The sequence below is a fragment of the Marmota monax genome, unplaced genomic scaffold (genome assembly GCF_021218885.2).
Source record: "Marmota monax isolate L192 unplaced genomic scaffold, Marmota_monax_Labrador192_F-V1.1 WCK01_AAM20220418_F8-fsc00002, whole genome shotgun sequence".
In the NCBI taxonomy this organism is placed as follows: domain Eukaryota; kingdom Metazoa; phylum Chordata; class Mammalia; order Rodentia; family Sciuridae; genus Marmota; species Marmota monax.
The window spans coordinates 27,507,390-27,534,683 of record NW_026693571.1 but is presented as its reverse complement, the minus strand read 5'-3'; the positions used below and the strand labels follow the sequence as shown (position 1 = coordinate 27,534,683).

Genomic DNA, 27,294 nt, shown 5'->3' with positions numbered 1-27,294 from the left:
CCCTTGTTGTGTATTAGCATCCACATATCAAAGAGAAAATCAGTCTTTGGTTTGCTGGGACTGGTTTATTTCACTTGGCATAATAGTCTCCAGATCCATCCATTTACTGGCAAAAGTCATAAAGTCATTCTTTTTATGGCTGAGTAATATTCCATTGTGTATACATATCACTTTGTCTTTATCCATTCATCTGTTGAAGATAGGTTTACAGTTTGACTAACAGCACAGGAGAATGATGGCTTCCTTCATTTTCTTGTCTAATTTGGATATTATAAAAATTTTAAATGTTGCTAGTGTTTAATTATGAATGAGATAAGCATTTTTCATATGTTTATTAGCACCTTCGTTTCTTATGAACCTCCAGTCCTTAAGATTTGCCCATTTTTTTTGGCCATCAAGAATTCAAACAATAGGGGCTTGAGTTGTAGCTTAGTGGTAGAGCATTTGGCTAGCATATGTGAGGCACTGGGTTTGATCCTCAGCACCATATAAAAATAAATAAATAAAATAAAGGTATTGTGTCCATCTACAACTAAAAAAAAACAATGAATACAAACAATAATAAATGCTGGAGAGGAAGCAGAGAAAAAGAGACACTTTTACACTGTTGGTGGGATTGTAAATTAGTAAAATCAATATGGAGTTTCTCAAAAGACTAAGCATGAAACCACCATATGACCCAGCTCTACCACTCCTTGGTATTTATTCTAAAGAGTTAAAGTCATAATACTATAACAATACATGCATACTCATGCAATTCACAGTAGCCAAACTATGGAGCCAGCCTTGGTGTTCATCAATAAATAAATAGATAAAGAAAATGTGGTACATATACACAATAGAGTTGTGGTCGGCCATAAAGAAAAATGAAATTATGTCATTTGCAGGAAAATGAATGAAATTTGAGAATATTATGGTAAGTCCCATAAGCCAAACTTAGAAGGTCAAGGGTTGTATGTTTTCTCTCACATGTAGAAGCTGGAAAGGAAAAAGGATGAGAAAGTTTGGGGTGGGGAAGTGTCATGAAAAATTAAGGGAAATAATAAGAGTAGAGGAAAGGGACCAGGGGGAGGGAGAAGGGGAGAGAAAGGGGAAGTATTGGGGACTGAACTAGGGCAAATTACATTCCATGCATATATAATTATGTCAAAATGAACTCCATTATTATGTATAACTGTAATACATTAATAAAACATGTTAAAAGGAGAATTAAAAAAAATATTTGGCCATTTTTATATTGAGTAATTTTCTTTTTCTTATTGATTTGTAGAACTTTTGCATGTTAATTTTTCTTCTTTTGCCAGGGATGGTGGTACCCCCTTTTAACTTCAGCAACTCAAGAGGTTGAAGCAGTAGGATCACACATTTGAGGACATCCTGGCAACTTAGACTCTAAGTCTCAAAAAAAAAAAAAATGGAGGGGGAGGCTGGCTGAACATTATTCAAAGTTGGAGTAAAATAAAATGTTTAGAATTGTTTTCCCCAAACCATTCATTTTGAATAAGTTCAAAAAAAAAAAAATAAAAATCTTCAGGGCTGGGGCTGTAGCTCAGTGGTAGAGCACTTGCCTAGCATATGTGAAGCAATGGGTTTGATCCTCAGCACCACATAAAAATAAACAAAATAAAGGTATTGTGTCCATCTACAACTGAAAACATTTAAAAAGTTCAGTTAAAAAGTCTGCCTGCTATTCATATAATCATCTTATTTTTATATTATTTGTGTTAATATGCAACTTATGTAAACTTAATTATACTATTACTTGCTGCACTACGACTTTGTAAACTGTTATAAATTCATAGTTATAGATAACAAAGTATGCTTAGTTATATTTCCTGTTTCAAGAACTAATGGACACAAGCTTCTTCCTGGTCTCTGAAATTTAATTTCCCTAAATTCAGTTTTAAGATTTAGATCAAATTAATGTGATTCTTCCGGGTTTGACAAAGTCTTCTTGGCCTAGTTAACCCATTCTTCTACTTCATCAGCTGCTCCGTGCTGGTTTGCTCTTTCCACCACTGTTACTGAAGCACACAAACATTATATGCATCTGCCTAGTCTACTGTGCTTCCAAAAACCTAACCCTAAAATAACTAACCGAGATCCTAGGTACTTCAGCCACATTTTCTGAAAATCTCTTCATATTAATCCTTAATTGGGTCACTAACTGTGTGCTGTGGTCTGAAAGTGTGTGCCCCCCATTCACCCATGGAAACTGAATCTTTGATGTGGTGATATTAAGAGGTGGAGCCTTGGGGGCTGGGGATGTGGCTCAGAGGTGGAGCACTCGCCTAGCATATGTGAGGCACTGGATTTGATCCTCAGCACCATATAAATGTAAAATAAAGATATAGCGTCCATCTATAGCTAAAAAATGGTGGAACCTTGGAAGGTGGTTAAGTCAAGAAGGGGACAAGTGCCCTTATGAAAGAGGCTTGAGAAAGTGTCTTTGCCCCTTCTGCCATCAGAGGACACAGCACTAAGGCACCATGCACGAAGCAGAGTCTCATCAGAAAACAGACTTTTCTGGCATTTCAATCTTAGACTCCTCAACCTCTAGAACTATGTGACATAAACTTCTCTTTATAAATTAGCCAGCCTAAGTTATTTCATAACAGCAGTTTGAATGGACTGAGACATTATGCTTTTGATTTCTGAATTCTGTACAGCAGAGATGAAAATTGAACTTGCATTACATATTTGCAGAAGCAAATCCACATGATGCCTTTGTTTGCCTGATTCTGACCTGGTCTTCCTCCAACAGCTCACCATTGTTTATTGTAGAAAGAAGCAAAGCTAAATGTTTAATCTTGAATGCAGTTTGGTCTAAATCCAATAATATAAAGTCACTTCAGATCATAGAGTTCATTTTACTTAAAATAGACTCCACTTATAATTTCAGTTTTAAAGAGACCACCTTAAGACAAGACACAAAGTAGCCTGCCATATAATACAAACAATATTTTATGATGCTATGTATCTTACAATGTGTTTTCACGTGATTGTTTTATTTGCTTCTCACAATAATTGAATTTAGGCTGCTATGAACCCTATTTGATTGGGGAGGAGAGGAAGAGATGTTAAGTATCCTGCCCAGGGCCTATCAGCCAGCAAGTGGCTGACACAAGATTCAAAGCAAAACTATGTCTCCTGCCTCAAATCTTGTCTCATTCTATTTCTTGATAGTTTTCTCTAAACCATAGTCTAGCAAGGCTAATAATGGTGAAGTGTACAGATTAAAATGTTTCTGAGTAGCTGGGCCCAGGGGTGCACACCTGGAATCCTACTTACTTGGGAGGCTGAGGCAGAAAGATCACACATTCAAGGCTAGCCTGGGCAACTTAGTGAGACTCTATTTTAAAATTTAAAAGAATTCTTAAAGGTCTCAGATATAACTCAGTGGTAGAGTGGGCCTAGGTTTAATCCCCAGTACCGCAAAGGTTAAAAAAAATTACATTTTTTGAGTATAAATAATTGAAATTCCAACTCAAATTGGCTAAAATAACAAGGACATTTACTATCTTGTAATGATTTAATTCAAAGTTCAGAGAAGAAAGGACAGGAAATTGGGATTCAATGGCTCATAGAGTCCATGACCATTCTACCATTCGTTGTATAAAGCCTTCCTTCTTGATCCATAGATCAGTAGCCTATCAATAGTACCTGGGGTGCATAATATTTGCAGGGAATACACTACTACTCCAATCATGGGACATGCATCTTTGTCTTATTCGCCAGATAGAGGAGGGATCTGTCAACTTGTATTAGACTTGGATTAATCTGTAAATAAATATTCGTTTCCTTGAGCTACTGAGATTCTCGGGTTTGAATGAAGATCGGGAAATTTAGCATGAATACCTGGGCTAATCCTGATTATATGCCTACCTGAGAAAAAGTCACACACTGACCTGCATGTATATCATTTGAGATGGAATGGTCTGGCAGAAGTTTTTATTTTCTACATGCAATTTTATACAAGAGAATTCCTCTGCTTTTCGGTTGGAGACTCAAAGTGGTCAATAAAAAATTTTGCATTTTTATTGATAAATCTTGCTAGGTGGAAAATTAAAAAAAAAAAAAGCCCCATTAGAAGATATAATGCTTTTACAGGTATGGCCTTAGGATCCTTCTTAAGGATCTTCAAATGATCAATTAAAAAATAAAATTTATAGCCCAGCACAATGGCACACACCTGTAATCCCAATGGTTTGGGAGGCTAAAGCAGGAAGATCATGAGTTCAAAGCCAGGCTCAGCAAAAGTGAGGCACTAAGCAATTCAGTGAGACCCTGTCTTTAAATAAAATACAAAATAGGGCTGGGGATGTGGCTCAGTGGCCGAGTGCCCCTGAGTTCAATAAAACAAAATTCACTCAAGTGAAGCTGCTAGATCTTAGAGCGTGACTTACTTATTTTGGTTTTGCAAACATTTTATTAAGCAACTACTACCGCTTAGCCCTGAGCAAGAGACAAGACATGCAAATAAGACATGTCTAAATTTTACAATCTGCTAGTGAGACACACAAATGAATAACATCCAGGAAATTGAACAGCTGGTCAAATATTACCTAAGATCTGCTATGAAGATAACATACTGCTTAGTAATGTCTAAGATCAGAGTGCTGTTAGTGGCAAAAACCAGGACTTTCCAGGTCTGCAAGGCTCCTAACAAAAGCCCATGTAGTTTCTAAAAATTAAAAAAAAAATAGCAAGCTTTTATAAAAATTGAATTCTTCACAACATTTAGAAAATCTAACTGCAGTCTGTGAGGAATGAATTTGACATCAAACATCAAATTAGAAACTACAAAGAAGACAATCATGAGCCCTGAAATTTGAACTTTTATTGTATTTATTTGTTGTATTATTTAAGAAAATTCAATTCTGCTAAATAGAGAACAAAAGTAACAATGAGGAGGACAGATTCAACTGTGTATAGAGAACATGGAAGGAAGACTTTCGGAGACTTTTTATGTCGCTCTAACAAAAAATATTGTAAATTGGGCATGTTTATAAATAACAGAGATTTATAGCTCATATTTCTAGAGGATGGAAAAATCTAAGACCCAAGGTGCCTTATGGTTTGGATCTAGAATGTTCTCTGAAGGCTCATGTGTTGATGACTTGTTCCCCAATGAAGTAGTGTCTGGAGTGGGGATTTGGGGAAGTGCTTGGATTGTGAGGGAGCCAACACTGTCAGTGGATTAATCCATTGATGGATTCACAGCTAAATGGACTATGGGGAGGCGGCAGAAATATAAGAGGTGGAACCTAGTTAAAGGGAGTGAACCCTTGAGGGTGTGCCTTTGAGACTATATCTTGTCCTTGGTGCATATCTCTCTCTCTCTCTCTCTCTCTCTCTCTCTCTCTCTCTCTCTCTCTCTCTCTCTCTCTTTCTCCTTTCTCACTGCTACAGTGTGAGCAGCATTCCTCTACCATGTCCTTACACCATGGTATACTATCTCACCAAAGGCCCCCAAACAATGGAGCCAAGCTACTATAGGCTGAAATAATGAGCCAAAATAAACCTTTCCTCCATTAAGATTTACTTTTTCAAGTATTTTGTCACAGCAACAGCTGGATCACATAGTGCCTTAGTGTCTAGTGACTGATTTGAGTGGAAGTCCACTTCCTGATTTATAGATGGCTTCCTTTTGCTATGTCTCAATATGGTGAGAAGGTGAGGAAACTCTTTGGGGTCTCATTTTATAACAGCACTAATCCCATTCTTGGGGTCTATACCTTCATGACCTAACACCTCCCAGAGACCCTGCTTCCAATACCATCACATTAGGGGGTAGGTTTTAACATACAAATTTTGGGGAGACACGTTTGGTCTAGAACATTCTATTTCTGTCCCCCTCCTTGTAAATTCTTATCCTTTCACATGCAAAATACATTTATTTCATTCCAACAGTCCAAAAGTTCTAACACTGACTCAAGAGTCTAAAGTCCAAAGTCTCACTAAATATGATCTAAATCAAGATATGTGTGACAGTCAAGGTATGACTCATACATAGGCAAATCCTCTCCAGCTATGAGTCTGTGAAATCAGACAAGTTATGTGCTTCCAAAATAAATGATGAGTAAGCCATAGTACAGGCATTCCCATTCTAAAAAGGAGAAAGAGAAAAGAAAGTAGTATAGGTCCTGAGCAAGTCAAGACCCAATGGTGGAGAAACTCCATTAAACATTAAGGGTGGAGAATAACCCTCTCCTTGCCTCAGGGTTCTATACTCCAGGCTCACTGGAACAGAGATCTTGTCTTCTGGTCCCACTGTGGCAGGGATCCCACTCCTACAGCTTTGTTGGGCAGGGGTTAGACTTCCAATGCCCCAAGTGGTTTTGCTCTCAGGGCTTGGCAAGTTGGTCCTGCCGCAGCTCTCTGCCTGGGCCCCACCTCGCAAATTCTGTGGGATGGTGGTTCCATCCTTTGAAATCTAGATGGATGCAGCCTTATTCCCAGGGCTCAAGTACCCTATATACTGGAGAGATGGTGCTATGTGGTCAATGAAGTTGGCTGTCTGTGCCCTCTGGAGAAGTTGCCACAATGCTGGAACAGTACCTGGGACAGCTGAGGATTGTGGCTCCAGAGTATGGGGAACCCAGCCTAAGATGCAAGGAGGTGCTGGGTAGTACTTTGTAAGATCCTACAGACTCCAGGCTTAGCAGCCCCTCCTCTGAGACTACTCTGGCTCAGGGTGTACACTGTGGGCCTATGATGAGAGTATGCACCCTGTGATTTCCAAACTGCCCTTGGGTTATTCTTCCAATGTCTTGGAGAACAGCTCCTAGCTTCTGCTAAAAGGGTTGATCCATATTAACTTCCTTATCCAACAGTGGCTTTATTTACTTTATTGTCAGGCCCTTAGTGGTCCCCTCACCACCCTCAACTGGCTATCTCATTCTTTACAATGTGAATAGTCTGAGAATTTCCCATATCTTTAAGTTTTACCTCTTCAGCTCTTTACTTAGAAATTGCTTCAACTCAATGTCCAATTTCATTGTTCACAAATTCTACATTCTACAAAACACAACAATGAACACAATTTAGTCAAGCTGTGTCAAAACATTAGAACTTGAACATGACACAGTCAAGCTCTTCAACACTTTGTATGAAGGTCACCTTTCTGCCAGTTTCCATGCTCCTCCCATTCATCTGGAACCTCATCAGAATGGTCTTTACTATCCATATTTGTATCAACATCTGTTCAAGATTACTTAGATAATTTCTTAGAAGATTAACGCTTTCTCAATTGTTTTCATTTTTTTTCTTTCTCACTCTCCTTCTCCTCACCAGAATTTTCTTTATAGTCCATTCATAGCCATGTAAGGTTTTTTCTTTTTTGGTACTAGGGATTGAACCCAGGAGTGCTTAACCACTGAGCCACATCCCCAGCCATTTTTAGTATTTCATTTAGAGACAGGGTCTTGCTAAATTGCTTAGGACCTCACTAAGTTGCTGAGGCTGGCTTTAAACTCAAGATCCTACTGCCTCAGTCTCCTGAGCTGCTTGGATTACAGGCATGCACCACTGCACCTGGAAATGTAAGCTTTTTCTGGCAGGCAACTCAAAATTCTAGCAGGCTCTATGAAATGCCGAGTTCCAAAGTTGTTTCCATATTTTTAGGTATTTGCTACACAACACCCCATCAGTCAGCACTAACTCTGCCCTAGTCTGTTCAGGCTGCTATAATAAAATTCCTATAAATGAGGTCACTTATAAACAACAGAAATTTCCCTCTCACTGTCCCAGAGTCCAGGAAGTACAAGACGGGCACACAATGTTGTCTATGGCAGAGACATTCAGAGACATATTTAATACAGACAATTAGGAGGACAAAATAAGCACCCAACATTCATGAGGTACCAAATATTTATGGCCCATTGATTATAATCATTTGGGCTCCACACATTGTCTGCTTGAGATGTATAGATAAAAATTCATAGCTATTCAGTAGTGGATTGGCAAATTACAATTGCACCCAGGCCGACTTGCGCTTGGTGACTAAGCAAGCTACTCTGGCTCCGGACACAGTCCATCTGCTGTGCACACAGTGCTGGTCCTCAAAAGCACACCATGATCATGCAACGCTAACATGGCAGAGGAGGGCAAGAGGGACTGGACACAAGACCATAAATTCAGGAGTATAGTCCTTTCTTTCCACTTCCCTTTTTAAGTAGGTAAACCAACCACATCCCTCTCTCTTACTTTTGCTGTACTTTGCCTAAATAAATCCTATGACTGGAATATTTTAATTTGGTATATGAAACTTTCTCTTCTCTGACCACAAGTCCTTGCTTACTCTTGGGGTATGTTCAAGGTAGCTGATGGTACCAGGTGGAAAGGCTACAGGAGTAGGAGGCTCCAAGCTGAAGAGAAAGGCTACAAAGCCAGGAATATCCTTGGGATTGTCAGCACCAGTAAGAGTTGGGGCTTGATCAGCATGAAGAGGACATTGCTATACCAAAAGAATTGATCCGCTGCGCCAGGTACAGATCTGATACCTGAACTCACCCACAAATCAGAGCAGCCAGAGGGTAAGAACCTCCACAAGTGCATTCTAGCTCTCATTTCTCCATCCACAAGGATTTGAAAACTACCATTCTCCACCTACCACTCCTAAAATGCCCTAATGCCTCCTTAGACAGAGCAGAGAGAGGCATAGGAAATCTAAGGCTGAGGATTCATCTGAGAGAACCTCACATTTAAAACTAGAAGAGAGAAGATAAACATTAATTGGCAAGTATAATTTCCCACTCTGCCTGCAGGTGGGTGGCTTACTGAGGAAAAATAGATTTGTTGCAATAAAACAGCTACATTTTCTTTGCTCTTAAGAGTGGTTATATAACTATCTGTGTGAGCCCACTACAGTAATGCTAGCAGCAAAATTCCATGATACTTATCTATATGAGAAAGGGTTAAATAAAATGACTAAGGAAGAGAAAGCAGGTTAGTTAATGGACATAGAAAGTGTCCCAGTTCAAGAGTTCACACACACTCACAAGAACAAATATCTGTCCTCCATTATTTTGTCTGAAAAATGACTCTTCAGCAGCAGGACACTTGAGTAATAGGTACATATAACATATGTCTACATAGAGAAACCCCAAACTAATAAGCAGTTGATCAGCTCATGTGTATGTAGTATACATGCATATGCATAAAAAGTGACTTAGTCCTTACTTCACATTACGAATGTTAAGAAAAAAAAATTTTTATTCACCAAAAGCACCATTTTCCAAACCTACTGTGTACATCTTGTACAAACATATTTCCTCCTACAGGCACAGCCCGATATAACCCAATATAGCCCAAACTATAGGCGGAATGGTAGGAATGATTGATAATTACTCAGCTACCAGATGAATAATCTCTAAAACTGTGTGATTTTTATGTCAACATGACATGAAATTTTGTACATACTTTGGATATAAACTGAGGGAAAATATGGAGTCAGTCTGAATTTCGGTCAAAGTGTTGCAGATTGGTGTACCGCAGGCCAAAAACCTAAGTAAGACTCTAATCAGACAATCAGAAGTGGCAATAAATCTGCTTGACAAGTATATCAATCTGCTGCCTCCTCCTATACATTTTCAGTTATGAAATATTTCTTTTACAAACATGGAAAAATAGAAGACATGTCTCTGTAGTAAAATCAAAGTCAGCATCTTGCTCCCAGATAAGCCAGATTTTAAAAGAACCGCTTTGGAGTGATTAAACCACTTGTGTACCTGGATGCTACAAGCCAGGGGTTAAGAGAGAAGACAGGCATAGAGGGTGCTGAAGAGGCCGAACCTGCAGCTTTGCTAAGAAAATTCAATCTGTGAGGCTGGTCCACCATCTGGTGACCATTCTGGGTCTGTGTGTCAAAAATTTCATGGATAGTTCTAGATATTTTAGGATGCCACCATAACCTACAAAAAAATTACAGGTCTTCTTGAAACTTAAAAAAAAAATCTGCTTTGAATGTGATTTAAAAGGTGATAATAAAGAACACAATATTTCTCATTTAGTACCTTTAGATACAAATAAAATGCCCTCTTGGAATACAACATCAAGTTGAAATATAAATATGTATGCTACACACATACACATATGCTTTTTCTATATACAGGTAAAATTTTAAGAAACAGCATTCTGTAAATTGTATCATTGACAAATTCGATCGCTGCATTAAGTTTTATATGAGCACCAGCAAAATTATTTAGAATTTTATGAAATTTAGTCTTCAAAGTATGTATGTTTTCTCATGGATTTTGTGTTACTTATTGATGCTACTGTTTCTGACCACCAGAATCCTGATGAAGAAGGAGTCACAAACATTTATCAATGAGGCTATTCCAGCATCATTTTCAACAACCTTTCTGAAACAAAAATCCCAGAATTGCCAAAGGAAAATAGGAATGTGCACTAGAAAAAAATGTCATACACAAACTCAGAGACAATGAATCAGTGGTTATTTTAGATCTTTTCTTAGGTTAGCTACAAGAGTTTTCTAACAACTAAGATCAAGCACTGGTATTTGACTCTTTGGGAATAATAAAGCCCAACACTGCAGACAGTATTCCCACATGAGACCAAGTGGACTTACTGGGGTCCACTCAAGCTCAGCATCTTTCTTCACCTTTTCTGGGAACAAAAGTGGACAAAATGCTGGATGCCACCTCAAATCCTGCTTAACATCCATCTGAATAGACAGGAATTTTGGTAACTAACCTTCCCCCAGAGCCTAACAGGGAAAAACAAAGTTCCCCACACATCCCCCCCTAACCAGGAGGGAGAGGCCTCCCCTCCTCAGCGCCGGCAGCACCCCCAGAAGGCAGAAGGCCTGTACTCACACAGATGGCTAGCGCTCCTGCCCCCATTCTCTCAGGAAGTGTCTGGAAGAACTGATGAAGTCCGGATGAAAACATTAAAAGGACAGCAAAATTCGAAAATTCCACTCCGTGGATACGTTTTGATTTGAAAAGCAGCTTCCAATCCAAAGGCCCCACGGTAGGTGAGGGGCGGCTGGACGCATCCTAGGAAGTGGGGTTTTGCTTCTTTTTCTTTCGGCTAAACCCACATGGCTGGGAGGACGGCCCGGACTTGAAATCTGATCCAGGGCCTCGGTGTTGGCAGGCAGCGGGGTCACGTGGCTCGGGTCTGAAGTTGCTGACATCCCCTTCTGAAGCCTGACCTGCTGGATACCACACACAGGCTCCCTCCGTTTGGAAAACTGCCGCTGGTATTCATTAATAGCCCTCAGCGCACACACACGGAGCATTAACACGAACCGGCTTGCTCGTCACTACTTGTCTCTAAGGAAAATTTACATAGTCACACTCAGGTTTAAGTCCACTGGCACAAGCCTCATCTTTCTGCGGCAGTTTGCTATTGTCTGCTAGAAATCATCCAAATTCTACCTAAGTTTTCTTCCCTCCAACCTAATCCTTTGAGAATTTAAATGAAAATGTTCTTTTTTTTAATGTAGGTTTTTTTTTTTTTTTTTAAACTGCTTGTAATTACTTTCAAGCTACCTTTCAAGCTAACATCTTGATGTTAAACGTGAACAGCAGACTTCTAGGCCTGTGTAATTCCACGTACCTGATCTGCAGTCTGGAAAAATTTGCCTGTAGTCAACAGTTCCAGTAACTTTCTACTCCACATACTGTGTCAACAGAAAATTTGATTTTACGGTTTCCAAATATTTGAACTGAGAGCTAAAATATCTAATTCAGGTAATACAGAAGGAAGCTATTCTATGTTTACTACTACGTTTTCATTTAAAATTTTTTTCATATATATCTGGCATATTTAAAGAATGCTGACTAATTTTACATGTGAAGTTTCATGTGACCCAATTGTACAGGTAACCAAGGCATAATAAATCAGCTCCCATTTTAACACTTCCTTTCCAACTTAACATTTCTTGTATATCTATAACAAACCAGCACTACCCACAGCACAGCCAAGATAACAAATCATATTAAGCAAACCACAGGACATGACAGAGTATTATTATGTCTATGTGTGCATGTAAAAAATTGTGCAGACTCTCTTTCCACAAGGGAGGATAACACTATCCAAATCCCATACAAGGGAATGGGGTTGAGAGAATGGACATAATCTTCTCCACTAAAAAAGGAAACAATTTCTTTCATCTTCATCCAGATTTTACCTTATGCTTGCCATTCACCCATCAGAAAACTGGACTGATTCCTAAAGTTTTAAAATTTTGTCTTAATTTTTTGATAAGTATTGCCACTTCATTGTAAAAATTAAGCTCTAAAAATTAGGTCCCCTGTAGGTCCATCATGCAACATCACCTAATAATATTCTTTACCTATATTGACCAGACATTGCTATATGCCGTACCAATGCTGAATAGAAGGATGTAGTACCTTCTCTCATGGGATAGTACAATGTAGGGTGGGAAGAAAAAAAACTAATAACCTTTTATAATTAGTAAATGCATATGGTGGTGCTCAGGACATATTCTCCCAAAATATGGTACTCTGGCATATTGAATATTTTAAACTGAAAAGATTCAGGGAACCACAGGGCCAGGGAAACTCTTCTCATGTTCCCTCGCCCTTCTTCCTGCAGCAGGTCACAGGACCACCTTCATGTGAGAGACATCTTTCCTACTCCCAGAGGAAAAGATCACTCTTATCTCTGAAAATTAAGCATTCAGGGAGAAGAACCTCAGCAGACAGGCCTTGCTAAATTTCCCTTAGTTTATAACCAGTAGACTATGTCCCTTTTTTCCTTTTATATTTCTCCACACTGCCCACTCTTCGTCAAACCTCATGTAAAAGCACACACCAAACCTAATGTAAAAGAAACAATTTCTTTGGGTCTTTGTTTCCTTCTGAAGACTCCCAGGTCACAAAGTTTATTAAATGAATTTGAATGCCCTTCTCTTAACAATCTGTCTTTGGTTACAGAGGCTTAGGCTGTGGACCTAGGGTAGGTGAGGAGAAGATGTCATTTTCTCCCCTACACAGATGTGCAGCTTTATTAAGAAGCAGAGGAAGTGAAACAGAAACAGAGACATCCATCAATAGGTCACATAGGTACTTGCAGTATATTTTCTTTGCTTGTCAAAAAAACCATACTTTAAATCTCACTTAAGAAAATTTTATATCCCAATTTTTTTGCTTAATGTTATATCAGAGGCATGTTCTCAGGTTGTTAATAACACTATTAACAAATTAAGTCACATGTGATATTACATATGGCATATATACCAGCTTCTGTAGTTCATTTTCCCATCTCTAGACATTTACATATTTTTTGATTTTTTTATTCTCTGGTAAAATTTCTGAAAATGAAATTTCTGGATCACAGAGAATTTCATGGATCATGTGTTTAAGGCTCTTGACATACATGGGCTTCGGCTGTCTATATTTTTTAGCCCATCCAACCCAAATTCGAAGATTTTATGAAATATTTTCCAGTTTAATAAGTGAAAATGACTTCTCATTTTAAAACTTATATTTCCTCTTATTATCAGTAAAATTAAATTGCCATTTGTATTTTCTATTCTGTGAACTGTCTTTGGTCTGTTTTCTTTATCCATTCTCAACTGGGTCTTATTGGCTATTGTCTTTTTTTATAGGGTCATTGTATGGATTAAATAATAAAATTTATTAGCTGGGCATGATGATGCATGCCTGTAATCTCAGTGGCTTGGGAGCCTGAGGCAGAAGGATTGTGAGTTTAAAACCAGCCTCAGCAACTTAAAGAAGCCCTAATCAATTCAGCAAGACCCTGTTTCTAAATAAAATATAAAAAAGGACTGGGGATATGGCTCAGTGGGAAAGTGCCTCTGGATTCAATCCCTGGTACAAATAATAATAATAATATAAAATTTATTTATTTTTTTTAAAACGTGGTATGTACATACCGTGGAATATTATTATTATTATTTTTTAAAGAGAGAGAGAGAGAATTTGTTTGTTTTTTTTAATATTTATTTTTTAGTATTCGGCAGACACAACATCTTTGTTTGTATATGTGGTGCTGAGGATCGAACCCGGGCCACACGCATGCCAGGCGAGCACGCTACCGCTTGAGCCATATCTCCAGCCCCTAAAATTCATTTAAAAAACACTTAGAATAGTACCTGGAAAGTGGTAATAAAAATCAACATTTTTGAATGCTTATTATATAATTTAATTATATGTGGACTTGGAATTTATTTTGAAAAATAGATAAATAAGATCTAAATTGATATTTTACTTTTCATGTAACTCCTGTGACCCAGACCTGCTAATAGTCCCCAGAATCCAATCTCTCTGATAATACTAGATTCTCTTCTCCTTCTTTATTGTGTCTGAGCCAATGGTGGTCCAGTTCTCAATCTCTCATACACGAAGATATGGTCATGTGACCATGTACTCATTAACAGAATGTGAATAGATAGGTATGTGCAACTCATGTTGCATGCTTCATAGAAAATGCCTTGTTCCACATTTCCTCTTTCACTTCACTATAAACAGAAACCTAGCTTACCATGGAGAAAAGGGACAATGTCTGAGGGGATGACAGAGTAAATGAAGGAACCCAGATCCTTGAATAACCTTGTGGAGTACAGCTGCCTTGCAAACCTAGACCAACAGGACTCTTCCACGAGAGAGAAATAAAACTCTCAAATACACAGTGTCTTTATATACAGATGTATAGGTACCTCTCTCCTTCTCTCTCTCTCTCTCCCCACGTATGTGTGTATATTCACACACACACACACACATTTGTCTTCACCCTGATAAACTAACAAATGATACGAACCCATTTATTGAGCAAATTTTCCATTTCCCATTTGTGATACTATCCTCACTGTATCTTAAATTCATATACACATACCATACATATATACACACATGCATACCCCAAGATCTTTTTCAGGCTAATATATATTTTACCTCCTTTCATATCCTTAATATTTTAATAATTGCCATTATAATTCACTACATATTTGATAAAGATAGCTCTCTGTCATTGTCCATCTTTTTCAAAACTTTACTACTCTCCTTTACAATTCTTTATGATGAATTAAAAAAAAACAGTAAGGTTAGAACATGATGCTGTGATATAAGAAATACATATTTAGCCTTAAATGTGGACTTCTGACTCAAAGCTCCTAAAACCCAAGTGATTGGGAGACGGAGGCATTTTTTAAATATTTGGTCTTGGTCCTCAGCTCCTAATACAAGCGCTCCTATGATGCTTAGAATTTCTGGAGTTGATAACAGGTCTTTTATATGCCCCAAGACAGTTTGGAGAAGGTGGCTAGGGCAACATGCTTTCAGGATAGTTTCGAGGCATAATTAACAGGGTTGGAACTTCCAGCCCCTTCCCTGATCTCTGTGGAAGCGGGGGACTGAGTTAATCACAAATGCCAGTGATTTAATCAATCATGTCTACGTAATGACTGCTCTAGAAAGATCCCCCCCTAAATGGGGTTTGGAGTCCTTCTGGGTTGGCAAACACCTGGAGGTGCTAAGAGAGTGGAGTGCCAGAACAAAGTATGGGAGCCTCAGGCCCCCACCCCATTTTCCTTGCCCTAGGCATCTCTTGTATTTTCCTGTTTCTGAGTTGGATCCTTCATAATGGTCATGAGCAACCTAAGCCATTAACATAGACCAAACACGTTTGTGTCTTTCCATAACGTCAGAATTTATTGAGCAACAATAAATTAACAGGCTGCACCACTTTCGTGGGTGGTAGATCTCTCAATACTTGTAGGCCACCTGGTAGTCATAAGTCAGGCAATCACAAGTTCTTTTATTCCTACCTTAATTTCTAATATCTATAATAGTCAAGTCATGCAACATACTATACACATTTATATTTATATATACATCACTTCTATATAAATTATTTATACATGTAACATAAATATTTATATATTGTTTTTATATCATATTATAAATTATTTATATTTATAACATATATATTTTATAGAAAGGCTAAGACAGGGGTAAGGTGCTACAGTAGTGAAGAGTTTGAACTGCACAAAGACAGAGAGCAGATGCAAACACAGAGTCACTGTAGGTCGTCAGATAAGTTTTTGAACCAGCCAAAGAATTTGTTCAGGGAGCAGACCTGTCAAAGTACAAGAAATTAGTCTAGGTCAAGGTCTGGGTACAGTTTCACAGTGTTAGTTTGGAATGGGCCATGAGTGGTCATCATGGGCAGGAAGACTATGAAGCCCGGTGAGAGATTCAGAGGTTTATCACTGTGGCAATTTTCCTAGGAATGGCTCACAATGAGTGAGTGATCAGGTAATGGAGTAAGTGTGTACTGTGTCCAGGGTCCTCTTCCTTCGATGGGTCACAGATGAGGGGATTGTTTCATTCAGTGGCTTGATGTGCTTGATAAGTTCATGGGCCTCCTTTTTTCCTGTGAGTTTGATTATACCCATGTATCCATGGGCTTCCAATTAATTCAATAAGTTCACAGGTGGTCATTTTTATTACCATGATATTGATCAGATTGTGCCTTATGGTTGTATTGGCAGGTGGTGGCTATGTATTGGTGTAAACAAGGTGTAGATCATTTTATCTCAGCACTTAAACTCAAAATGGAGTATCTCATGGAAATGTATTGCTTTGCAGTAACAGGTTTAGGCATAGCCTGAGAACTACTATTCTCATGGAGTGACATCACAGCAGGACACAGCTTGCTCTCCACAATGACAGATCAGTATTGTAATTAAATTGTTTTCCTGAATTACATGAGCCATTCTGGCAAATTACCAAACCCAAGGATGGGGTCACGAGAACAGCCAGTTCATAGCTGGTTGGTCAGAGGTACAAGACGACCCAGGACTTGGAAGTGGCATCTGCAGCAGGAAGTCATATGAAATTGAGCCCTTAACTTGTGGGATTTGACACAAACTCTAGGTAGACAGTGTTAGAATTTAATTGAATTGTAGGACACCCAGCAGGTACTGGAGAATTGGTTGGTGTGGGGAGAAACCCCAGGCATTCAGTGTCAGAAATGTTCTATGAGTAGAAACATAACAAAAAACATCACACATCTTGTCACTGTTTCTAAAAAGTATACACACGTCTTATTTCTTCTATGCGATTATGATATAGGATGACACAGGTATTTTAGTCAGCTTTTCTTTTTTTTTTTTTTTTTTTTTTTTGCGGCTGTGACTAAAAGACCTGACCAGAACAACTGTAAAGGAGGAAAGTTTTATTTGCGGGCTCATGGTTTCAGAGTCTTAGTCCATAGAAGACTGGTTTCACTCCTGGGGGATCCAGGTGAGGCAGAACATCATGGAGGAAGAGTGTAGCAGAGGGAAACAGCTCATATGGTGATCAGAGAGCAGAGACAGACAGAATCTACACTCTCCAGGTACAAATATATATCCCAAAGCCCAGCCGCCAGTTAACCACTTCCTCCAGCCACACCCCATTTGCCTCCAGCCCCCACTCAGTTAATCCCACCAGGGATTAATATACTAACTAGGTTAAGGCTATAATCGAATCATTTCTCTTCCAAACCTTCTTGCATTGTCTTATATGTGAGCGTTTGGGGGACACCGCACATCTGAACCATAACAATAGGATTAAACAAAAAAGCTTGTCCTAACTTTCACAACTTCTTACACCATCATAAGGTAAAAGCAGTCCTCTGCCTAACAAATTCTTATCCTTATTTTTCACTGTGATGACTAGATTCCATTTTCTGAAACAAACCATACGTAGGCTATTGAACAAACTAAAGACACTCTGTACTTCCAATAATGTTTGTTTCTCCATGGAATACATCTGAAATTAGAGACTAAAATATTATTTTTTTCCTGGTCCCAAAATGGACACAAATGATTAGAGTTCAGAAAGGTCTTTTAGCTGCTGCCATATATTCTTAAACACTGATGTACAAAGACACTTAAGAGTTATTAGCCACAGCCAAGAAATTTGATCACATAAAATATGAGCATTACCTTTGCCTCAGAAAGGAGTAAATGAATTTTTTTAATATTTATTTTTTAGTTGTAGTTGGACACAATACCTTTATTTTATTTATTTTTATATGGGGCTAAGGATCAAACCCAGGGCCTCGCACGTTCTAGGCAAGCACTCTACCACTGAGCCACAATCCTGGCTCTAGTAAATGAATTTTTCAGGAGGTTTTCTGAATAGCCTAAAATACGGTGGCAAGACAAAGAATGTTCTAGTTTTCAAAAAAGTCCCTTGGCACCCTGGAAAAAGGAGTCCAAGTAACTTGACAATTGAATTCCCATCCCAATGTATTGTCCCTCAAATCACCATCTGACCTGGGGAAACTTTGGAACATATCTTATTGGAGGGAACTAAAAAGACTATGTTATCCTCTAGCCCCACCAAACTAAAAGTGCTTAAAATTCAAGCTGTCTATGTTAGCAGAGCTATTAGTCTTAAAAGGACAACATCTCCTCAGCTAGGGTAGAAATAAGTTTTTAGAAGAAGGGCAGTAACCTACAGACACACTACTGTCAGCTAAGTAGCAGGGTCCATAAAGCATCATGGGGTGATGGCATAATCGCCATAGCACAAACCACCTGAGGTTCATGGGAATGGGCAATGTAGACCTCCCTCCAATGTAGTCCCCACCCCAGCTCTACCCACATCACAGTCTGGATTAGAATTAGCATTATCCAGTCTGACAAGATATCGGAAGTTGGTCATTCAGCAACTATTTAATATTTATGTAAACCCTCTTGACCAGCCAGAGGTGTTGAGACATATTGAGTTTCTGAACCCTGAAAGTATATGCACCCGAAAGCTTACTTATTCTAGACCAGAGATCAGCAAACTGGTCCATGAGTCAAACTGAGCTATCCTAGCCAGAATCTGGCCACATCTACTTATTGACATGTTACGGCTGCCTGGCACCTACAAAGGCAGCTGACTAACTGTAACAGACCTACTGAGCCTAAAATATTTACTCTCTGACTTTCATAGAGAGAGTTTTTGGTCATCGGTCTAGGCTATTGAGTAACACTGTTCGCCATGAGATTCCTCGTATACACATAGAAATGTACTTCAGTTCTTTGAAAGATAGGAAATAGGTCTTGGTTTTGATACCATTGACCCCATTACCTGAGGATAGGCTTGGTTTTACCTTCTCCTAATTATTTTCTGAGGGTCTTGTCTGAAATTGGTCAGTTGATAATCTGATGGTCTAATCTGTTTTCTGAAGTCTAGATATATCACCATCCTTCTTGAGGGAAACACACCATACACCACACACACACAATCCCACTCCCCTTACTCTTTGTCCTAGGGAAAGATCAATTATTCTGTACCCCTTACAACAAAATTTCCAATATAACTAATTTTGAACTTGTTCAATCAATCTGCAACTTGCCACAGTATACTGACTTTTACAAGCCCACTATTGGTGACGTACACTCACTGTGGCCAATCAAGACAGCTCACCCTATTTTAAACTGTATCTGAATGCCAACCAATCAACAGCCATCTCATTTTTTTTTGTGGGGGGGGGATGAGACACATTTTGAGTTTTATTGAAGTTGCACCCCTTTTCTCCATAGAAAAGTCTTTTTTTTATTATTAGTTGTTCAAAACATTACAAAGTTCTTGACATATCACATTTCATACATTTGATTCAAGTGGATTATGAACTCCCATTTTTACCCCATATACAGATTGCAGAATCACATCGGTTACACATTCACGTTTTTACATAGTGCCATACTAGTGTCTGTTGTATTCTGCTGCTCTTCCTATCCCCTTCCTATCCCCCCTCCCCTCCCTCCCCTCTCTCTACCCCATCGATCATAACTCATTTCTCTCTCTTGTTTTTTTTCCCTTTCCCCTCACTTCCTCTTATATGTAATTTTGTATAACAATGAGGGTCTCCTTCCATTTCCATGCAATTTCCCTTCTCTCTCCCTTTCCCTCCCACCTCTCATCCCTGTTTAATGGTAATCTTCTTCTCATGCTCTTCCTCCCTGCTCTGTTCTTAGTTGCCCTCCTTATATCAAAGAAGACATTTGGCATTTGTTTTTTAGGGATTGGCTAGCTTCACAGCATAGTCTGCTCTAATGCCATCCATTTCCCTACAAATGCCATGATTTTGTCATTTTTTAGTGCTGAGTAATACTCCATTGTGTATAAATGCCACATTTTTTTTTATCCATTCATCTATTGAAGGGCATCTAGGTAGGTTCCACAGTCTAGCTATTGTGAATTGTGCTGCTATGAACATCGATGTAGCTGTATCCCTATAATACGCTCTTTTAAGGTCTTTGGGGAATAGTTCAAGAAGGGGAATAGCTGGGTCAAATGGTGGTTCCATTCCCAGCTTTCCAAGAAATCTTCATACTGCTTTCCTAATTGGCTGCACCAATCTGCAGTCCCACCAGCAATGTACAAGTGTACCCTTTTCCCCACATCCTCGCCAGCACTTGTTTGACTTCATAATGGCTGCCAATCTTACTGGAGTGAGATGGTATCTTAGGGTGGTTTTAATTTGCATTTCTCTGACTGCTAGAGATGGTGAGCATTTTTTCAAGTACTTGTTGATTGATTGTATGTCCTCCTCTGAGAAGTGTCTGTTCAGGTCCTTGGCCCATTTGTTCATTGGGTTATTTGTTTTCTTATTGTTTAATGTTTTAAGTTCTTTATATACTCTGGATATTAGGGGTCTACCTGAAGTGTGAGGAGTAAAAATTTGTTCCCAGAATGTAGGCTCCCTATTTACCTCTCTTATTGTTTCTCTTGCTGAGAAAAAACTTTTTATTTTGAGTAAGTCCCATTTGTTGATTCTTGTTTTTAACTCTTGTGCTATGGGTGTCCTATTAAGGAATTTGGAGCCCGACCCCACAGTATGTAGATTAGAGCCAACTTTTTCTTCTATCAGATGCAGAGTCTCTGTTTTGATATCAAGTTCCTTGATCCATTTTGAGTTAACTTTTGTGCATGGTGAGAGAAAGGGATTCAGATTCATTTTGTTGCATATGGATTTCCAGTTTTCCCAGCACAATTTGTTGAAGATGCTATCCTTTCTCCATTGCATGCTTTTTGCACCTTTGTCAAATATAAGATAGTTGTAATTTTGTGGATTCGTCTCTGTGTCCTCTATTCTGTACCATTGGTCCACCCGCCTGTTTTCGTACCAGTACCATGCTGTTTTTGTTACTATTGCTCTGTAGTATAGTTTGAAGTCTGGTATCGCTATACCGCCTGTTTCACTCTTCCTGCTTAGAATTACTTTTGCTATTCTGGGTTTTTTATTTTTCCAGATGAATTTCATGATTGCTTTCTCTATTTCTACAAGAAATGCCGTTGGGATTTTGATTGGCATTGCATTAAACCTATAGAGAACTTTTGGTAATATCGCCATTTTGATGATGTTAGTTCTGCCTATCCATGAACAGGGTATATTTTTCCATCTTCTAAGATCTTCTTCTATTTCTCTCTTGAGGGTTCTGTAGTTTTCATTGTATAAGTCTTTCACCTCTTTTGTTAGGTTGATTCCCAAGTATTTTATTTTTTTTGAAGATATTGTGAATGGAGTGGTTGTCCTCATTTCCATTTCAGAGGATTTGTCGCTGATATACAGGAATGCCTTTGATTTATGTGTGTTGATTTTATATCCTGCCACTTTGCTGAATTCATTTATTAGCTCTAATAGTTTCTTTGTAGAGCTTTTTGGGTCTGCTAGGTATAGAATCATATCATCTGCAAATAGTGATAATTTAAGTTCTTCTTTTCCTATTTTTATGCCTTTAATTTCTTTCATCTGTCTAATTGCTCTGGCCAGTGTTTGGAGAACTATGTTGAAGAGAAGTGGAGAGAGAGGGCATCCCTGTCTTGTTCCAGATTTTAGAGGGAATGCCTTCAATTTTTCTCCATTCAGAATGATGCTAGCTTGAGGCTTAGCATAGATAGCTTTTACAATGTTGAGGTAAGTTCCTGTAACCCCTAGTTTTTCTAGTGTTTTGAACATAAAGGGATGCTGTACTTTGTCGAATGCTTTTTCTGCGTCTATCGAGGTGATCATATGGTTCTTATCTTTAAGTCTATTGATGTGGAGAATAACATTTATTGATTTCCATATATTGAATCAGACTTGCATCCCAGGGATGAATCCTACTTGATCATGATGCACAATTTTTTTTATATGTTTTTGTATCCGATTCGCCAGAATTTTATTGAGGATTTTTGCATCTAGGTTCATTAGAGATATTGGTCTGTAGTTTTCTTTCTTTGTAGTGTCTTTGTCTGGTTTCGGAATCAGGGTGATGTTGGCCTCATAGAATGAATTTGGAAGAGCTCCCTCTTTTTCTATTTCCTGAAATAACTTGAAAAGTACTGGTATTAATTCTTCTTTAAAGGTTTTGTAAAAGTCCACTGTATACCCATCTGGTCCCGGGCTTTTCTTGGTTGGAAGTCTTTTGATGGCTTCTTCTATTTCCTCCATTGATATTGGTCTGTTTAAATTGTGTGTATCCTCCTGACTCAATCTGGGCAGATCATATGACGTAAGAAATTTATCGATTTCTTCACTATCTTCTATTTTATTGGAATATAGGGTTTGAAAATAATTTCTAATTATCTTCTGTATTTCTGTAGCATCTGTTGTGATATTGCCTTTTTCATCCCGTATGTTAGTAATTTGAGTTCTCTCTCTTCTTCTCTTCATTAGCATGGCTCAGGGTCTGTCGATCTTATTTATTTTTTCGAAGAACCAACTTTTAGTTTTGTCAATTTTTTCAATAGTTTCTTTTGTTTCAATTTTGTTGATTTCCGCTCTGATTTTAATTATTTCTTGCCTTCTGCTACATTTGCTGATGTTTTGCTCTTCCTTTTCTAGGGTTTTGAGATGAAGTGTGAGCTCATTTATTTGTTGTTTTTTTTTTCTTTTTTTGAGGAATGAACTCCAGGCAATGAATTTCCCTCTGAAAACTGCTTTCATTGTGTCCCATAGATTCCGATATGTTGTGTCTGTATTTTCATTTATCTCTAAGAATTTTTTGATTTCCTCCTTTATGTCTTCTGTAACCCATTGATCATTTAGTAACATTGTTCATTTTCCAAGTGATGTAGGATTTTTCCTTCCTTCTTTTATCATCGATTTCCAGTTTCATTACATTATGATCAGATAAGATGCATGGTATTATCTCCACACCTTTATATTTACTAAGGGTTGCCCTATGGCATAATATATGGTCTATTTTTGAGACGGATCCATGCGCTGCTGAGAAAAAAGTATATCCACTTGATGATGGTTGATATACTCTATATATGTCAGTTAAGTCTAGGTTATTGATTGTGTTATTGAGTTCTATAGTTTCTTTATTCAACTTTTGTTTGGAGGATCTGTCCAATGGTGAGAGAGATGTGTTGAAGTCACCCATAATTATTGTGTTGTGGTCTATTTGATTCTTGAACTTGAGGAGAGTTTGTTTTATGAACGTTGCAGCACCCTTATTTGGTGCATAAATGTTGATAATTGTTATATCTTGTTGGTTAATGGTTCCTTTTAACAGTATATAATGTCCTTCCTTATCCCTTTTGATTAACTTCGTCTTAAAGTCGATTTTATTCGATATGAGGATGGCCACCCCTGCTTGCTTCCGAGGACCGTATGCGTGGTATGATTTTTCCCAATCTTTCACCTTCAGCCTGTGTATGTCTTTTCCAATCAGATGTGTCTCCTGAAGGCAGCATATTGCTGGATCTGTTTTTTTAATCCAGGTTACCAGCCTATGTCGCTTTATTGGTGAGTTTAAGCCATTAACGTTTAGGGTTACTATTGATTTTATGGTTTGTACTTCCAGCCATGTTTGATTATTTATCTTTTTTTTTTTAATTTGGTTTGTTTATCCATGATTAGCTTTCCCCCCACCCCCACTCTCGCTTTACTGAGGTACTTCCCACTGTTGGTTTTGGTTGTTGTTTTTCATTTTTTCCTCATGTAGTGTTTTGCTCAAGATGCTTTGCAATGCTGGTTTTCTGGCTGCGAATTCTTTTAACTTTTGTTTATCGTGAAAGATTTTTATTTTGTTGTCGTACCTGAAGCTTAATTTTGCTGGATACAAAATTCTTGGTTGGCATCCATTTTCTTTCAGTGTTTGAAATACTTTGTTCCAGGATCTTCTCGCTTTCAGCGTCTGTGATGAAAAATCAGCCATTAACCTTATGGTTTACCCCTGAATGTAATCTGCCTCCTTTCTCTTGCAGCTTTTAATATTTTCTCTTTGTTCTGTATATTGGATATCTTCATAACAATGTGTCTTGGCATTGGTCTACTGCGATTTTGTATGCTCGGTGTCCTGTATACATCTAGAATCTGTACTTCCGTTTCCTTTTTTATATCTGGAAAGTTTTCTAAAATTATTTCATTCAATAGATTGCTCATTCCCTTGGTTTGGACCTCTATACCTTCCTCTATCCCAATGACTCTTAAGTTTGTTTTTTTTTTTTATGTTATCCCATATCTCTTGGATATTTTCTTGTGGTTTCTTACCAGCCTTTCTGAGTTGGCTAGACTCTTTTCAAGAAGATATATTTTGTCTTCATTGTCTGACGTTTTGACTTCTACTTGCTCCATTCTGCTAGTGATACTCTCATTTGAGATTTTAATTTGATTTATAGTTTCCTTTATTTGTAGGGTTATTGTTTGATTTTTTTTAATAATCCCTATCTCCTGGTAAAGTTGCTTATTTGCTTCTTTTATCTGTTTATGGAATTCATTTTCAATGTGTTCTTTCATTGTTTGAATTTGCTGTCTCATGTCCTCTTTAAGATTCCATTCCATCTGTATAAGGTATTCCTTGAGTTCTTTATTTGACCATTTTTCTGATGCCTCTAGGTTCTCCTGTAGATTTAGGCTGTCCTGCATTGTTTGTACTCCTTTTCTTCCTTGCTTTTTCACGCTGCTCATGTTACTTCCGGTTCTGTTTGACTGCTGTGTTACTGTTTACTCCTATAAATTTATTTTGGTTTTGTGTATCTCTGGAGTCTCTCCTTTGTGATGGGAGACTATGACTAGAGATGATGAATTTTATTGCACTTTAAAGCAGATTCATTTGTTTCATAAACTGTGTACAGATTCTGATGGCATATAGTGATCTGCGGTTTGGTCTTAGGACTTATGTTTAGGTCGAGTGATGGTATAGATATTCGTATATCTTGGCAACCTTGGAATTGCTCTACTGACGAGGGATATTAACAGGAGAATGGTCCAGAGTATTTGGGGATAGCTAGGGAATTGGTAGCACTATATAATGCCTTGGAACATTTACCTATACACATTTAGTAAATTACACATAAACAGCATCATAATGCTTGGGAGGAAAAGTATTAGAAGGGGAGGGAAGAAGTCGCTAAACAGAATGAGAGTAAACAGGTAGAATTCAAGAAAAGGCGAATAAGGAAATTGAAAAGAAATGAAAAGACAAAAAAAATAATAATAATAAAATAACAATAAAAATAAAAAAAATAAAATTAAAAATTAAAATTAAAAAAAATTTTTAAAAATGCAGTCTTAGAGTTCGATTAACTTCTCTTCCAGTAGGTGGAAAAGCTTCTCCTCTCAATACGTGGGAACCAATCACTGTGCAGCAATGGGCGGCTCTCCAATCCTGGGCGCCCAGGGCCTTTCCTGGTATCCAGTCACTTCCTCGCTTTTCCTCCAGCCAGGCTCCGCTCACCGGTGACGTTCATCATATAACTGGCTACATGCCGGGTCTGCTGCTCCCGGGAGCCCTATTTTCTTGAATAACTGGGCCCACTCTCTCTGTTTGCCATTCCCCCAGACCCTGAGGTTGTGGAGCGCGGGGCTGGGCACTGTCAGCTTATTCTGCCTGCCCTTCGGTAGCCACGCCCCCGGGAGCTGGCGCAAGAGACCTCGGTTGTCAGCCTGGTGGGCACGGTAGGCGGGCGTCATACACCGCTCCTGACTCCCTTGGTCTGACAATTGCGCTCACGGGAGAGCTGGGGGGGGGGCCGAGATCCCCCTGCTGTGCAGAGAGGAGGGGCCTGAGGGTCACACACCTGTAGACGCCAGTCTCAATGAAGCTATCCCCTCCACCAAACTCTGGCGACGTCAGTTCTCTGACATGGTGGTGTCCAATGCAAAGGGGTGCCGTTCGTTCCCTTTGCTGGGTGTCCAATGCGAAGGGTGGGTCCGGTCCGGCTCTCCCAGGCCCTGTCCCAATCCTGGGCCAGCTACTATCCAGAAAAGTCTTAACTGGGCTTCTCCAGAAATCTTCACCTTGGCTGATTTTCCTGGCTTTCAGTATGCTTATTTTCCCCCCAATAGTTTCTTTCAGCTCCTGTGTAATACAGAAACCTGGAGTTCCTGACCTAGGTCTGGAAGCATAGAAATAAATTCAAAGAATTGAAGGCTCCAGAAACAACAGGAAAAGAAGATTGTGGAAGCCCGCCCCCTCATCACTGGCTCAACAGCCATCTCATTTAAGTAACTGCTCTCTGGATGGTCTCAGTTCATTTACACACTTGAAAATTCACCAACTCTTACCCCCTCCAAACAAAAGAGAGAAAACCAAACCAACAAACAAAACAAAAAACTAAAAAATACCTACATAAAATCAATAGTATGCTCTGCTCAGAAAGACCTGCAGGACCAGCATATCTTGCCCTACTAAAATAACGCATAAGGGCTGAGGCTAGGGCTCAGCGGTAGCATACTTGCCTGGCATGTGTGAGGCACTGGGTTCAAGTCTCGGAAACACAAATAAATAAATAAATAAATAAAGGCCTATCAACAACTTAAAAATATTTAAAAAAATAAAAATACAAATAACGCATAAATTTCATTCTATCTTCTTACTTCAGGTACATTGTTCTTTGACACAAATCATGGTTCAGATAGCACAATTCCATGGTGATTATGAAGGCCCGCTCTTGAGCTGCACTTCTCCGCAGCTTGTCCCCCACTTCTCCAGCCCTATTCATCCCTCCACCTTAACTTCTGCATGTCACTGGGTGAGGCTGGCACCTTCACCTGGAAGCCAAAGCAGAACTACCATGCCAGTCTTCACACAGGGACAGAATTAGAACTCAACGCCCCCCCAAGGAGTAGGCAAGAGAGTTGACTTTCGGGAACAGAAAGCAATATTCCTGTAATGATTACCTGAACCTCTGGCCTGGTATACAAGAGAATAGAGGGATTTTCTTTTGAAAATAGTTTTCGTTATTTCCCCAGAGTTGCCCTACTAATAGAAGGAATTAACATGTTTGAGCAGAAAGTTGCACTTGGTTTTAGGCAGACTCTGGAAATTAGACAACGCGGGAACAATTTCATCAGGGAGTG

The 27,294-nt window shown here is 38.8% G+C and overlaps 1 protein-coding gene across 5 annotated transcripts in view; it reads right to left on the bottom strand.

The window, feature by feature from the left end:
• Fam13a (family with sequence similarity 13 member A) overlaps positions 1 to 27,294 on the bottom strand; it is a 362,563-nt gene that overhangs the window by 322,934 nt on the left and 12,335 nt on the right. The window contains exon 1 of one of the 5 annotated variants that reach the window (XM_046459234.2): positions 10,839 to 11,261. The exons of 2 other annotated variants lie outside the window; for them this stretch is intronic. In XM_046459234.2, coding sequence (XP_046315190.1) covers positions 10,839 to 10,913 — 75 coding nt within the window. In that variant the 5' untranslated portion in view covers positions 10,914 to 11,261. Of the gene's footprint in view, positions 1 to 10,838; positions 11,262 to 27,294 lie in introns of those variants that run through there. 2 more of the 5 variants (XM_046459230.2, XM_046459231.2) reach the window with 2 other exon arrangements.